This window comes from Pezoporus flaviventris, unplaced genomic scaffold (genome assembly GCF_033815535.1).
Source record: "Pezoporus flaviventris isolate CSIRO_AGI_PZ_B2104156 unplaced genomic scaffold, CSIRO_AGI_Pfla_v1 ptg000031l, whole genome shotgun sequence".
NCBI lineage: Eukaryota > Metazoa > Chordata > Aves > Psittaciformes > Psittacidae > Pezoporus > Pezoporus flaviventris.
The window spans coordinates 56,386,753-56,401,173 of record NW_026892579.1 but is presented as its reverse complement, the minus strand read 5'-3'; the positions used below and the strand labels follow the sequence as shown (position 1 = coordinate 56,401,173).

The 14,421-nt window shown below is 53.1% G+C and overlaps 2 protein-coding genes across 4 annotated transcripts in view; one reads left to right on the top strand and one right to left on the bottom strand.

Annotated features, from left to right (window-relative positions):
- The window catches only part of IFT172 (intraflagellar transport 172), a 34,354-nt gene extending 23,163 nt beyond the window's left edge, over positions 1-11,191 (top strand). Inside the window, exons 30-48 of the mRNA XM_061461303.1 lie at positions 444-586; positions 1,259-1,352; positions 1,608-1,672; positions 1,799-1,979; positions 2,481-2,590; positions 3,029-3,158; positions 3,761-3,859; positions 4,180-4,289; positions 4,795-4,858; positions 5,167-5,253; positions 5,461-5,577; positions 6,043-6,153; positions 6,904-7,023; positions 7,662-7,757; positions 8,042-8,101; positions 8,876-8,974; positions 9,300-9,453; positions 10,661-10,752; positions 11,029-11,191. Coding sequence (XP_061317287.1) covers positions 444-586; positions 1,259-1,352; positions 1,608-1,672; positions 1,799-1,979; positions 2,481-2,590; positions 3,029-3,158; positions 3,761-3,859; positions 4,180-4,289; positions 4,795-4,858; positions 5,167-5,253; positions 5,461-5,577; positions 6,043-6,153; positions 6,904-7,023; positions 7,662-7,757; positions 8,042-8,101; positions 8,876-8,974; positions 9,300-9,453; positions 10,661-10,752; positions 11,029-11,118 — 2,022 coding nt within the window. The 3' untranslated portion in view covers positions 11,119-11,191. The remainder of the gene's footprint in view (positions 1-443; positions 587-1,258; positions 1,353-1,607; positions 1,673-1,798; positions 1,980-2,480; positions 2,591-3,028; positions 3,159-3,760; positions 3,860-4,179; positions 4,290-4,794; positions 4,859-5,166; positions 5,254-5,460; positions 5,578-6,042; positions 6,154-6,903; positions 7,024-7,661; positions 7,758-8,041; positions 8,102-8,875; positions 8,975-9,299; positions 9,454-10,660; positions 10,753-11,028) is intronic.
- KRTCAP3 (keratinocyte associated protein 3) lies at positions 6,093-14,382 on the bottom strand. 3 transcript variants are annotated; one of them, XM_061461340.1, is made up of 6 exons: positions 14,161-14,382; positions 14,027-14,086; positions 13,293-13,493; positions 12,495-12,629; positions 12,063-12,154; positions 6,093-6,208 (listed from the first exon to the last, which is right to left on the bottom strand). In XM_061461340.1, exons 1-5 carry the CDS (start codon positions 14,356-14,358, stop codon positions 12,071-12,073), a joined length of 678 nt encoding a protein of 225 aa, XP_061317324.1. In that variant the 5' UTR covers positions 14,359-14,382; the 3' UTR covers positions 6,093-6,208; positions 12,063-12,070. The 3 variants fall into 3 exon arrangements, with proteins under 3 accessions (XP_061317324.1, XP_061317323.1, XP_061317325.1); XM_061461339.1 differs by lacking the exon at positions 6,093-6,208 and adding an exon at positions 11,452-11,919; XM_061461341.1 differs by lacking the exons at positions 6,093-6,208; positions 12,063-12,154; positions 12,495-12,629 and adding an exon at positions 12,636-13,182.
- Between the last annotated feature and the right edge of the window lie 39 nt (positions 14,383-14,421).

The following is a 14,421-nucleotide window of genomic DNA, read 5'->3' as shown; positions in this document are numbered from 1 at the left end:
CTTGTGCCTGCTGCTTTGCGGCATTGCACCCCAAAAGTAGGGCTTGACCCCTAGCAGCTCTGCAGGACTGCTTTCCTCCAGTTGCTGCTCTGCTGCTAACCACTGCACCATGTTGCATCTCAGAGGTATTGCTCTGCCCATAGCCCCTGCTCAAACACTGCTCCCCTTCAGTGTGGACACAGATTTCCAGGGGTCACTTCTGCTGACCTAACAGTAGAGTGGGCCGTGCTGAGGAGGCAGTAGTGTCTTTTCTACTCTGCCATATAAGCCTTTGTCTCACTCTCCCGTGTTCAGTGGTGGCTACAGGCAGGTTCCTCGGCAGAGATCAGGTGTTTTTGGTGCTCCTCATGATGACAGACATCATGTGAGAGGGGAGTCCTGGCTTGTCCCGCTGAAGACAAAATGGATGCGTTAAGCTCTTCTGCTTTCTTTGCTTTGGACAGGTGGCCAAGGCACATGGAGGAGCAAACTCCTATAAGCAAGTGGCCTATATGTGGGCAAAGAGCCTGGGTGGAGAGGCAGCTGTGAAACTCCTCAGTAAATTCGGACTTCTGGAGATGGCCATTGATTATGCAGTAAACAGTGGGTAAGGAGGTCCATCAGCCTAGCACCTCTCTTCCATCTGCCTGACCTGAGAAAAAAGGGGTGGCACAAGATAACTGTATGCACATGGTAGCTGCAGGTTAGCCATACTTCACACAGATGTTCCCTTTCATTGACGCATTCCTCTCTCTGTCCACCTGTTAAGTCTCTCAAGTGTCAAGTCAGAGCTGGGCAGGCAAAAGCAGTTTATCTACCCTTTAACCTCAGCAGGGGGGCCTTGAGAGAGCTGCTGCACACAGGAGGAGGTTTTCCTCATGTCACTGTACTCAAGTAACTGCTTGCCAGAAGAGTTCTCTCCCCACTCTGCACCTGGCCAGCCATCCAACTGCACTGCCATTCCCTGCTGCTCTTCCCCAGCTCTCCCACACTGCTAGGCGCTGGGGGAGTCTTTTGACCTTCCCTCAGGTTTGAACCAAAGATCTCTGTCTTGAGTAGCAAGTGTGAAGGAGCTGAATTTCCTTAGTGGGGGCTCTAAATACTCCCATTCTCTAGAGGAATTGGCATTGCCTATTTATTTGGGACCATTTGCATTCCCCTCTCTCCTTTCCCACTGTCTTGTGCTCTACTTGATGTCTTGCTGTTGTTTTGCTGTTGATGAAGGTAAGCACTCACACCACATAGCCCTGCTCTCACCCCATTTTCTCTTTCATTGCAGGGTCTTTGAATTTGCTTTTGAACTCGCCCGCCTCTCCATGAAGCAGAAGATGCCTGAAATCCACTTAAAATATGCCATGTTCCTAGAAGATGAGGTAATTTTATCCTCTGGAATAGGTGGGAGTTCTGTGGTCACTCAGGTAATTGAACAGTTGTCCTTAAGGGCTGCTGCAGCAGGCACCTTTATGGCTGTAGTCACTGCTTACCCAAAAGGCTCCACAATTACAGCCCCCCAGCTTCCACACATATCTTTGTTTCATAAATCCTCTCTGCTGCATGGTGAATAGAGGAGGTCATGTGATGGTATCAGGACAGGAAGGTATGCAAATAAATTCCTTCCTCTCTCCTAGGGCAAATTTGAAGAGGCTGAAACAGAATTTATTAAAGCTGGTAAACCCAAGGAGGCAGTGCTGATGTATGTATCGTTCCCCATCCTGGCCTGCTGCATCTCCTCTCATTGTATGATACCAGCCTGATTGCTTCTCTAGCATTGGGCTGCTCCTTGCCATCTGTCTTGTTCCATCTCATGTTGTTTCCCTAGGTTTGTGCATAACCAGAACTGGGATGCTGCACAGCGTGTGGCTGAGGCTTATGACCCAGACAGTGTGGCTGATGTACTTGTAGGACAGGCACGTTTTGCTTTTGAGCAGGGAGAGTTCCAGAAAGCAGAGGCCTTCCTCCTGCGAGCACAGAGACCTGAGCTGGCTGTAAAGTACTACAAGGTGAGCACAGTCTGTAGCAACATTACCTTTCTTGCTTGACAAAAACCCAGTTGGGATGGAGGAGTGAAATCCATCTCCCACCTCTCCCTGCCAGCTTAGTAGCCAAAGAGAAACCCTTTCAGTGGTTCCTAGTAGAACTTAATTCTGACCTATTCTTAGAAATAGAGATTTCACAACACAGCTTAGCTCTGGGAGGAAGTATCCTGCCAGAACATGGATGGCTCTCAGAGGTAGCACAAATACGTACATTTGGAGACTAAGTGCCCATTCCGCAGAGGTAGCTAGGATGGATGAGCACTTTCCTCTGAGGTAGCTTGGGTGAATGGATAGGCATAGGTGTCATTCTGGGGGAGAAAAGGATTGGGTTGTGCTGCTGTGGTTGTTTCTTCCAGTGGGTCCTCTGGCAAGATGATACAAGAGGCTAGATGTGTTATGTGATGCTAGGAGTGGGGGATCCTGGTGAACTGGTGAAAATTTCTCCTCCATGTTCTGCTTATGCAGGAGGCTGGCATGTGGAGCAAGGCCCTGAGGATCTGCAAGGAATATGTGCCTAGTCTGCTAGAAGAGTTACAGGAAGAGTGCGGCAGGGAGGCTGTCAAGAAGGGCTCCAAGTAAGGAATGCTGTGGTCAGGCTACAGGGAACAGGGAGTTCTTTCACTAGGCCTTACTGACATAGCCTGATGGGATCCCTGACATCCCTTTGTTTCCTTCTTGAGGACCCACTTCTTGCTGCATAAGTTTCCTAACATCTTTCCTCCCTGCTCTGGGAGACTCCAGACTTATTCTTGACATCCAAGGCTTTCCTTGGATGTCTTTTTACCACTTACAGATCTCCAAGGTCTCCTGTACTGCAAATGCATCTCCCCAGGGTCCTTAATCAAGTCTCTGCTCTGCCTTGGCTGTGTACATTCCTTGTCACATGCTCAGCTCCCTCTGAGGTCCCTGCCTTACCTCTGCTGTGCACCTTCCAGCCCATGCCCTACACACTCTGTACAGGATCTCTGTGGCAGCATCCCAATCTTTCTCACAGTCTGCATTCCTCCCTACAGTGGAACAGAAGGGCTGCTGGATCAGGCACGGGAGTGGGAGCAGGCTGGGGAACATGCCAGGGCAGTGGATTGCTATCTGAAGGTGCGGGATCCCAGCAACAGTGCCCTGATGGAAAAGTGCTTGCTGAAGGTACAGTTAGGAGCTGTGGTTCCCTTCATCTGCTCTGTTGTCTCCTGCAATCTCTAGTGCATCCCAGAGATAACTCAGTCACTCCAGGGCACAGCAGAGGATCTGCAGGCTCCAGTGACTGCAGGGTTTGAAATCCTTTATGACCATTCTTTTGAGACATTAAGGACTGTGTGCTTATCCTTCACTGCACTGACATCCTTGCTCTGGCACCACTTCCAGCAGTGTGCCAGCATCCTTGTGCCCACATCTCTTCACCAAAGAGCTGGGCTTTACAACTTAGACCTTGGCTAGATGAGCACACTTTCTTCTTCTCATGGTCAGTGTTCACCAGCCTTTGGGATGTGTTCTTGTTCATACTTTCTGCTCATTCCTTTTATAGGCTTCAACAACAATTACGTCCTTGTCTGATCTTTTCCCATGTGTGAAAACAGCTGGGCTTCACTGCTCTGAGTTGCTGGAGTGTGCTGTCATTTCTTCTCCCCTTACCCCGTAGTTCAAGTGCCTCTAACTTTCAGTCTTTTCGCTAGGACTGAGCTCTTCCCAGCTTCATTCCTTTTTGAACAGCTTCTACGACTTGTGTTACTGACAATTTCTCTTCACAGGCTGCTGAGTTGGCCATTAAGTTCTTGGGTCGGTCACAGAGCATGCAGGTGACACGGACTGTGGCTCCTCAGCTGGTGGCCATGAAGAAATACAGTGAGGTAAGGGCTGGCTGCTGCTCCCAGACTACTGATGAAGCATTTGCACAGGAAGGGAGAGCTCTATCCAAGGGAAGGAGGCCAAGTCACATCCTGGGGTAATGGGTGGATGGCTCTATCCAGAGTCAGGCAGAGCAGAGTCTTCAAGGAGGAGGAAGGAGGGAATGAAATCCCAGAATAGTGTGAGACAGGTCTTGGGAGGAGGCAGGAAGCAGAGAAGGGAGGTTATCTGTTGGGAAGAGATTTTCTGTTGTTGCTGTGTGCTGGGCTGCAGGGTGCCATTGGGGATTTCGTCTCCCATGAGAGTGTCTCTGGCCCTGCAGGCAGCTGAACTCTACCTCAGCTTAGACCTCATCCAAGAAGCTATTGATGCCTTCATTGAAGGGGATGAATGGAGCAAAGCCAAGCATGTGGCCAAGGAGTTAGACCCCAGGTATGCCCTGAACTTTTCAAATCATACTTTTCCTGCTTCCTCTCCCAGCCCCAGATGATACCTTGTCCTGTCCTGTCCTGTCCTGCTGCCCTCAGGTTCCCTGAATTCTCCTCACAGTGACCTTCCCAGGCTTGAGGGGGCCTGTTCTCCACAGCTGCTCCTCCCAAACCACTTAACCATCCTGACATCACACATCCCATGGAAATCGTTATCCCTTTTGTCCCATCCCTATCCCTACCTCCCCTTCCCTTGTCATAATCCTATGCATGCACTTCCTTCTGAAAGTCCTGTGATCCCTTTCTCTCCTCACACATTATATTGCAAAGAGTTAGCTAGACCCTTTTTGCCCACTTCTACCTAAGCTCCCAGCAACAGGCCAGAGAGACATGGCACAGCTATAAATCCTCTTTTCCCAGAGTAGACAAAGTTGAATCCAGCATCTGCACTGATGCAAGACACTTACTTACTAATCTTGCTCCCTATTAAGTTTCTTTCTGCCTCGTAGGTCAGAGGAGTATGTGGACCAGCGTTACAAGGAGTATTTAAAGAACCAAGGGAAGGTAGATTCAGTAAGTATTTGGGATGTCTCACAAGCTAGGGATTGATGTCAGGATCTGTCAGGAAAAGCCCTGCAGATCCTTAAGGCCTTTCCAATGGGGTTTTTTGCCTGAATATGCCCACAGGTGAGGAATTTGTATGTGCCTGTGAGTCATGGTTTCTGCATGCCAAATGGGTTGTACTGGCTCTGTGCTTCCATACCATAGAGGGGGAGGGACTATGTGCATGTGACAGAAAGACCCAGGTGGGTTGATGCCTGCCTTGATGCGAGTAGGAAACCTTGCCTGCACAGTGAGCTTATGACTGTTTTCATCCCTAGCTGGTGGGAATAGATGTCATAGCTGCTTTGGATCTGTATGCAGAGCAGGAGCAATGGGAAAAGTGCCTGGAGGTTGCAGCTAAGCAGGTGAGTGCCTCTGTGAGCCCTCGGGGGATGATAAGAGGGGGCCCAAAGCAAAACCAAGTCTGCTGTGCAGTCTGTCTCTGACTACCTGGTCTTGCCATTTGGGACTCAGGTGTATGGGAATGTGCCCACATCTGAAACTGTCCCCACTGAGTGACAAATGTTCAATTGATGAATCTTATCCTACTGCTTTCTGTGTATCTTCTCCAGAACTATAAAATCTTGCACAAGTATGTAGCTCTCTATGCAAGCCGCCTCATCCGGGAGAGCAGCTGGGACAAAGCCTTGAGCCTGTATGTCCACCATGGAACACCTGCCAACCCACAGGTAATGAAGACAGCATGACATCCCTGTGTGAGTTGCCAGAGCGTGCTCTGATCTGCTATGTGAGTCAGGCTTCCCATCCAGAACTGGGATTGCCAGGTGTTCGACATGTCTAAGCCACTTCAACCCTGCTGTGTGTTCTTCCCAGAAGATCCTCAGCTAGAGGACTAATGGCAATCTCCTGGCATATTCTCCACGGGGAAGGAGCTGAGTATTTGTGTTTCTTTTGAAGACTGTAACTACCAGATCCAAAAGGAACTATGTTTGCTTGTCTGAGAGCACTGGCTGGAGGAAGCATTCTTCCCTGTTTCCTTGCTTTGCCCTGCAGCACCCCTTGCAACCAGCAATCTTCAGCAGTGCTGTTGCAGGAGCTGCCATTCTCTCAGCCTGTGGTTGCAGGAGCAGAGCTCCAGACATTCACAGACTCCCCATTGGGCTCCCTCAAGAGTTCTCTCCTTTTTGTTGCAGAATTTCAACATTTACAAGCGTCTCTTTCTGGAGATGGTGAATGCACCCGGAATGAATTGTGCTGAGGCCTACTCCAGCTGGGCTGACCTGCGTGATGTTCTCTTCAGCCTGGTGAGTGTGAGCCATGGCCACCACTACCTGTTAACCTCCAACATCCTGGTGGCTCCTAGCAAGGGAGAAAGAAGAACCAGCCCTTTACCAGGTGACATGGGCAGTATTTGTAGAACACAAGACAAAGGGAAAGAGGTGACAATGTGGACAATAGAACAAGATCCTGTGAAGTGGACATAGCTGGGCAGGAGAAGTCAGGGAAGATGACCCTGCACTGAAAGCCAAATCCTAGAAGTGGGTCTGGACACCGGCACTTGTGGAGCTCACTGTGTCACTGCTACATGGGAGCCTATCACAACATGTCCACTTTTTGTCTTACACCCATATTCAGCAGCCTGGGTGGGCAGGGATCTGGGGAAAGCAGAGAACTACTCAGCCTGCAAAGTAAGAGTCCTCCTCATCTCCCCAGTGAAGCTTAGAGCCTTCTACTTCTTCCCTGTCCCAGAATGCCTCAGCCAGAGCCCGTAATTGCCTCTTCTCTGTTTCTGTCCCACAAATACCCACCTCTAGCACAAACAAATTCCCTTGTCCATCCAAACTCACCTCTGCTTCCAACGCTATCTGTTGTTGCAGCACTGTTGGTTCTCCCTATCTCCCACAGCCTCCTCCCTTCAGCACTCTGTAGGCCCACCCCTTTCCTAGTCCCTGGATATTTCAGATCCTTCTCTCTCAACTTCTCCCTGGATTCAAATGGGTGAAGAGTGTCCTTGTGCTCTCATGTTCTAATCATTCTACTTTTCTCTTCTTCAGTGTGAAAACATAGTAAAGTCAAGCGAGGCAAACACTCCAGCACATGAAGAGTTTGAAACGATGCTGCTGATCTCTCACTACTACGCCACCCGCTCTGCTGCTCAGGGTGTGAAGCAGCTGGTAAGGTTTCTGAAGTTCCTTTGCCAGATCACCACACTGAGTGGAGAGCACTGTGGGCACGTGCAGGTTTGGGGTTATTCATGATTCACTTTTCCATTTCATGGATCACTTACACATTATGGATGCGTGAGAATGGGACTACTGCCATCTGGGAGCCCCCCACTAGGAGGTGGAATTGGAGATAGTTTAGGCTCCTTCTAGTGGCACCGGCCCCCTGCCACTGAGGCTGAGATGTAAACCAGAGGGAAATTGATCAATATGCTTTCCATCACTTGTGAGAGCAGAGGCACCAGTAGAAATTTAGGGATCACACAAAAATCTGGTCTTCCCAGGTTAGGCATTGCTCTTCAGCTGTCCCGGGCCATGAATCACTGTTTCGTGGGATGTGGGAGTTTGGATGTGGCTTCCAGTAAAAAATAGCAAGGTTCTGTAAAGCAGAAGAATTTAATCTTCAGGTGACAGTCCTCCTGTGTGTTCACACGGGGTATTTAGGGTCAGGACCGACATTTTCAACCTTTGTTGCATATTGGGAATATGTGGGTGCAAAGTCCCTGCCATGAGTCTGGGGCAGTATGATCTCATCCAACTTCATTTTTCTGTGCTGAACACTGTAGCTTTACTGTCCTCTGTGTCTGCAGGACACGGTGGCTGCCAAGCTGTCCATTTCCCTGCTGCGCCACACTGAGCTGCTCCCTGCAGACAAAGTGTTCTATGAAGCTGGGGTAGCTGCCAAGGTAAGAGCTGTCTGCCACCAGAGCGGCTAAGGAGGTGGAGGACCCAGGACTCAGGGTTTCTCAACTTATCTTGCCCTTTTCTTAACTTTACCTGTGCAGTTTACCTGCACTGGTAAACCAGCAGCCAGACATGTGCATTGAGGGCCTTCCTCTATTACCTGTGCTGCAAGTGGGATGTTGTAGCACAAACAGAACCACATCCTTTCTAGCCCTCACTCAGGCAGGACGGTTGTGGTTGTGAAGATAAGCTGCCTGGTCTCACTTTGGGTTCCTCTCTGTACTAGGCAGTCAACTGGGAGAACATGGCGTTCATCTTCCTGAACCATTTCCTGGACCTCTCAGATGTACGTATAGTCTGCTGGAGGGAGGGCTATCATACTTAAAATGGGCTGTAGGACCTTGGACAACAACGGACCCTCAACCTGGCCAGGGTGCTCCTGAGGCTCAAATGTGGCAGCACGTGTTTGAGCTGGTGTTGATGGAGAGCCCTGAATGCTGCTCAGCATTCAGTGTGCATATCCCCTACAGTAGCTGTGGAAGGACTTGCCATGCAGGGCACCTGAGCAGCCTTAACTGCTGCAGCAAGGAGTAAGTTGCCCTGACAGTTTAGGCCTGTAGTCTTCATGGCTGCAGGTGCCATTACAGCTTTCAGGTTGATCTCATCCAAGTTGTTCCAAGGGAAGGAAATTACCTGAGGGGTGGAGGCCATGGCCCAATGTTTTAGCCCCTGTGATACAAGCTCAGGAGTCCCCCATGCCAGTCAGCTCCTTCCCTGACTAGCAGATTGGTCACCAGAAAACACCAAACCCCAGGAAGCTGTCAGACTCTACAGAATGAATCTTGCAAGTGCTTTCAGCAGCTGCTGGGGAGAATAAAAAAGCTCCCCATTTCATCTTCCCCTTCTTTGAGACCACCTGACAAGTTTGAGTAGCACAGTGTCTCAGGGGCACACATTCTGTGACACTGCAGAGGGTGACCATAAATGCCACCTCCCAGGAGGGCTCAGTCACTGCAGCACTGGTAGATGGGACATCAGTAATGCCATCCTCCGGATGCAGATTGTACTGTGAACACCAAGGATGGCATTGCCTAGTGCTCCACCACTTCTTCTTTCTCAGGCCATTGAAGATGGGAACCTGGATTCTCTGGACAACTCTGATTTCCAAAACACAGACATTCCCTTTGAAGTGCCACTTCCAGCCCAACAGCACGTGCCTGTGAGTGTCATCTGCCTTTTTCAGCTCCCATGAACAGTGATGCTGCTTTCATGTCTCTCTCTGAACAGGGACTGAGGCAAGGCTGGGACAACCGTTCACTACAGGACATGGAAATGTACTCAGTGCTCTCCCCCTGCCCTCTGCCCCCCCCCCCCCCCCAAACACATGCAGCCCCAGTACACACGCACATGCACACACACTCTTATGCTCCCCCCTAGTATAAATGCACATACTCACCCCCTAGATACACAGTATGTGTGTGCTGTTCTCCCTAGTGCAGCACCTGGATGGTGGCACAGCATGCAGTGTCTCCTCTGCCCCGCAGGAGGAGAAGCGGGAGGAGGTCAGGGACTGGGTGCTCACTATGTCAATGGACCAGCGGCTGGAGCAGGTGCTGCCGCAGGATGAGCGGGATACCTATGAAGCCTCCCTGGTGGCAGCAAACACAGGGGTGCGCTCCCTGCCTTGTGTGCTTACAGGTAAGCCCCAGCCCCGCTCGCACATATGGAAGGGAATATGGTGACATGCAGGGAGTGGGAACATGTTGCAGGGGGGCATCTGGGAGGGAGTTGCTGGAAGAGGAGGAGGGGGACTGTGAGGCTGTAGGAAGCTGTTCTGCTGGAGGAAATGGAAGGATCCTGCTGTGTGAAGAAGGGCTAACTAGGTCTGTTCAGCCTTGAGAAAAGAAAACTCAGGGGATACCTTATCCCCATGTTCCAGTATTTAAAGGGTGGATACAAAGATAGAGACTCCCTTTTTACAAGGAGCTACATGGAAAAGACATGGGTTGATGGGCACAAGTTACTGTTGGGAATTTTTTCCTCTTGGACACAAGGAAAATTTTTCACAACAATCAGCCATTGGAATAATGGGAAGTGGTGGACCCCTAAACATTGGACACTTAAGATTTGACCAGACAGGTGCTGGGACATCTAGTCTAGCTCATGCTTTGCCTAGAAAGGTTGGACCAGATGATCCTTGAGGGCCTTCCAACCTGGGATTCTAGGATTTTTTACTGTGAGGGTGATGGAGCACTGGAACATATTGCACAGAGGTTGTGGCATCTCCATACTTGGAGACAGCTGAAAGTCATCTTGACATGGTCCTGGACAACTGGCTGTGGGTGGCCCTGCTCAAGCACGGGCACTGGACCATATATAGACCCGAGATCACTTCCAACCTCAACCATACTGTGTTTCTGTGACTGCTCAGTCTGGCACAGCATCACCTAGGACACTGTCCAGGCTGGCCTGCACTGACACACACGTACACATGTAGCTCCTCTCCTGCTTTGCCCTTGCTCCATAAAACCCATCTATTCCAGTGAGTACCATCACCATTTGCACACTTCAGTAAGGGATTGGGGTGCAGGACTTAAAGAGTGGGTTCAGTGAATGGGGCAGCACGAGTGGGCCACCAACAATCTGGCTCTGAAGTTCAGGAGGTGGAATGCTGTCATTGGATACACTCACTTGGGTATAGGACAGCTCAGCCTTCATGTTCCTTTGACCCTGCCACAGTGGGCATTCCCTCATTCTGGTCTCTAAAAGACAGAGGTGGCATTGTGCCCCTGCTCTGCCCTGTGGGAGCAGCCCTCACCAGCTGGCCAAGGCAGAGAGGGAAAGGGTGCCCAAGGCAGGGGTCTGCTGTGGGTCTCTGTTTCTGAAGGTGTCACTGTATGACCAGGGTACCCTGTGCTAAGAAACAAGATAGATTTCAAGCGGCCAGGCCGAGAAGCCAACAAGGACACGTGGAACAAGTTCGTGATGGCTGTCAAGGTGAGCCAGGCATCCCATGGGGCAAGGAGACAGGCTGCAGGGTGTTCAGCCTCTCATGCTGACAATAAAACATTGTCCCGCTGGGTGAAGATACGCTGACTGGGGCAGTTTTTAATGCACCCTCCTGTATGCTGCTGGGTGGGGATTAACCTCACTTACAGTGCTGGGGCAGGGCCAGCCCTGCTTGTGCAGCTCTGTCAACCCCCAGGGGTGCCCTTGGGTGGGGGGTGATGGCAGTGTCCCCTTGCTAGTGCCAAGGCCTCTTTCATTCTGCAGACATCCCACAGCCCTGCATGCCAAGATGTGCTCAAGTTCCTCAGCCAGTGGTGTGGGGGACTCCCAAGCACCAACTTCTCTTTCCAATGAGCTGGACCATGGCAGCTTTCAGTCCTGTTTTTCAGCACCCTCCACTTCCACCCTCAATAAAAAAGTTTCTTAATCCTGCTGTGCTCCTGTTTGTCAAGGGATGCAGAGCCCAGGAACACAGATAACTCCCACTGCACGGGGCCGTAACCCTGTACACATGCATGTCTCGGCCTGAACCTAGCTATGCTAAACATGCACCTGCCACCATGATGGTCACACTGGGACCTGACTACATCCCTGTGCCTTGTGAGGGGGTGAGCATGGAGATGGGCTTACATCCCAGCTGCATTGTCACTCCATCGGGGCCCAGAAGTCATCTCCCCTGGGAAGCACTTAGAGCAGTCAGTATAAAAGTTTATTTACTCAGGGAAACAAGAGGCTCACAATAAAGGGATTCGTCACCTTCCATTCCTTGGTCTACCTGAGCACAGGTACAGGGAGCTGACCCTGCCTGCTGTGCAGCAGGGCCACCAGGACCCTGCCTGTTGCACCTCTGCCTGCCCCCATCACTGCGTGTAAAAAATCGATGGAGCCTTCAGTGTGCCCTGAAGGGCCCTGCAGCTTGGGGACAGAAGGGGACAGTGTCTGGGGCTCACAGCACCTGCTGGGCAAAGGCTGGCTGGTGACCATGGGCACCTTGTGTCTGGAACCCGGGTCTGTCCCAGGCGGGGTGGTGGGGCTGGTGGGGAAGGCAGACCCCTTACCCCCTGCAGCCCACCCTACCCACACCTAGAACAGGAGCAGGAGCACGGTGCAGGTGCAACTTCACCTCACTGGGTCACAGCACTCCTTCAGCACTACCTGGGAGTGAAAGAGTATGTGTGAGTGCTGCAGGGCCAGGCATCACACCAGTACCTCTGGCCAGTATTCGGAGCATGTACTTGGAAAGAGGCATTTCAGGGGCCCTCCCATCACCCCAGGCACAGCCGGTGCACTGCACTCACTTCTCCAGCTAGGTACAAGACTCAGCCAGCCCTGGCAGGAGCTGCTGCATCTCGCGTCCCGGCCCCTCCTTCGCTGTACTTGGTCCAGCAAGCTAGTGAGAGGAAAAAGAACCCAAACAAAAAGAGGGGATGTGTGAAGAGCTGGGTCAGGTTGGGGGGATAGGATTCACTCAGGATAGCCAAGACAGAACAGTTTTAGCTATCAGAGGGATGAGGAAGGTCCCTCTGCAACTACCCAAGATGAAAAGGTGCCAGTTTGTCTCCAAGGCTGGCTAGGAGAGGTTTCAAAGTTGACATTCCCTCCCTCCCATTGCTGACTGCCTGCTTGTGTGGGAACACGGGCCCAACAGAACCCAGCACCTTCATAATGCTACAAAAGGGCAGCAGTGATGGGGCAGAGGAGGGAGACCCATCCAGATGGATGGTGCATACCTGCTCTTTGGTGTACTTGTGTGAACAGGGCCCAATGCCCCGGAAGATCAGAGCCACCAAACAGCACCTGCCAGACAGCACAGCTTCTGTGGCTGCCAGCACCATGGAGGGGAACCAGAGCGCCAGGGCTGTGTCCTGTGGAGCAGAGGGTTGGAGGTCCCACAGGGAGGCTGGCATGCTCCACTGCACCCAGCCAGGCCCATGCAGCTGAGCAGAGACTGTGCAGGGGGGAAGAAAGAGAAAGAAAGGGAGTAGGAGGGAGAGAGAAAGAGTGGCAGAGAGAGGGCTGCACATGGGAGAGTCAGTGAGAAAGCTGGGGCTGTTCAGCCTGGAGAGGAAAGCTGCATGGAGACCTCATAGCAGCTTTCCTATGAAGGGAGCCTATAAGGATGCCGGAGAGGGACTCTTCATCAGGGATCATAGTGACAGGACAAGGAATAATAGGTTTAAACTGAAACAGGGGAAGTTCAGGTTAGATATGAGGCAGAAGTTTTTCCCTGTGAGGGTGGTGAGGCCCTGGCACGGGCTGCCCAGAGAAGCTGTGGCTGCCCCATCCCTGGCAGTGTTCAAGGCCAGGCTGGACGGGGCTTGGAGCAACCTGGTCTATTGGAAGGTGTCCCTGCCTATGGCAGGGGGTTGGAACTGGATGAGCTTTAAGGTCCCTTCCAACCCAAACCATTCTGTGATTCTGTGAAGGAAAAGAAAGAAGAAAGGGAAGAGAAGGAAACAAAGATGAAGCAGAGGCAGGAAGAACTGGTGGGAGTAGGGGTGCAGTGCGTGGTGGCCCTGCAGACTCACATAGATGCGAGTGGTGTTGAAAGGACAGTCGTTGGTCGCTATGGCTGCACGGGCGTCAGCAGGCAGCGCAGAGCTGTTGCAGCCGGTGATGAGGTGCGTGCCCCGGCTGTTGACGGTGAGGGCGAAGGCCAGCGCCAGGCCCACGCTGCACGCTGCGGACAGGAGGCAGTTCAGCAGGGACACGCTCAGCAGGGCCCAGTGCTGCAGGCAGCAGGAGAACAGGTGAGATCGGGGCTGGCCCAAGCTGGGGACATGCCGGGGCTCGGCGCTGCCGCTGCATGGGGCCAGGCACCCCACAGCTTCCCACAGCCGCTCAACAGGGTGCTGGGAGCCCCTCAGACGTTTGCACCGAGCGAGCACAGGTAGCATCCTGCACGTTCCAGCTCTGCTCAGCCCTGCGCTCGGACGAGGCTTTTGCACCTTCTACGTCCTTTGCCGCTCCCAGGCAGCCCCTTCCCTCGGCTGGGGAGCCCCAGCACAGACCCGGCCCCCACCAGCAGCGCACAGCCCGTGGGGGGTTCCTGACCCCGGCTGCACCTTCCCCGCCCGCTGAAGTGTTCGTGCCGCCCTCACTGCCGCCGCCCTCCCGGGGCTGAGCCGCCGAGGCGGAAGAAGCCGCCGGGGACAAGGTCCAGGGGAGCGGCTGCGGCGGGAACAGAGGCCGCGCCGAGCCCCGATTCCCCCCCCCCCCCGTCATGTTCCGCGCCTGCTGCCCCCCGCGGCCCCGCACTCACCAGCGCTGCCCGGGACAGGTTGTGCGACACCAGGATGGCCACGATGCCCGCGGCGATGCTCTACGAGGAAGAGATCCGCGCTCACCGCGGGGCCGGCTCCCCCCCCATCCCCATCCCGGCCCCGCCGCTCTCACCAGCAGCCCCGAGACCACCGACACCACGTTGGCCACCGCGTACGCGGGGGTGACGGCGCGGCTGGTGCCGGCCACATGGCGCAGGACGGAGCCGTGCACGATGGCTCCCAGCGCCAGGCCGCCGTGCCCCAGCACGATCAGCCCCAGCCCGGAGCGCATCAATCGCCGCGGCTCCACCAGCCGCCGACCACCGGCCATAACACCGGCTCCTGCTCCACCGTCCCGCCGGGAGCCGCCGGCACCGCCCCGGGGCAGGGCCGA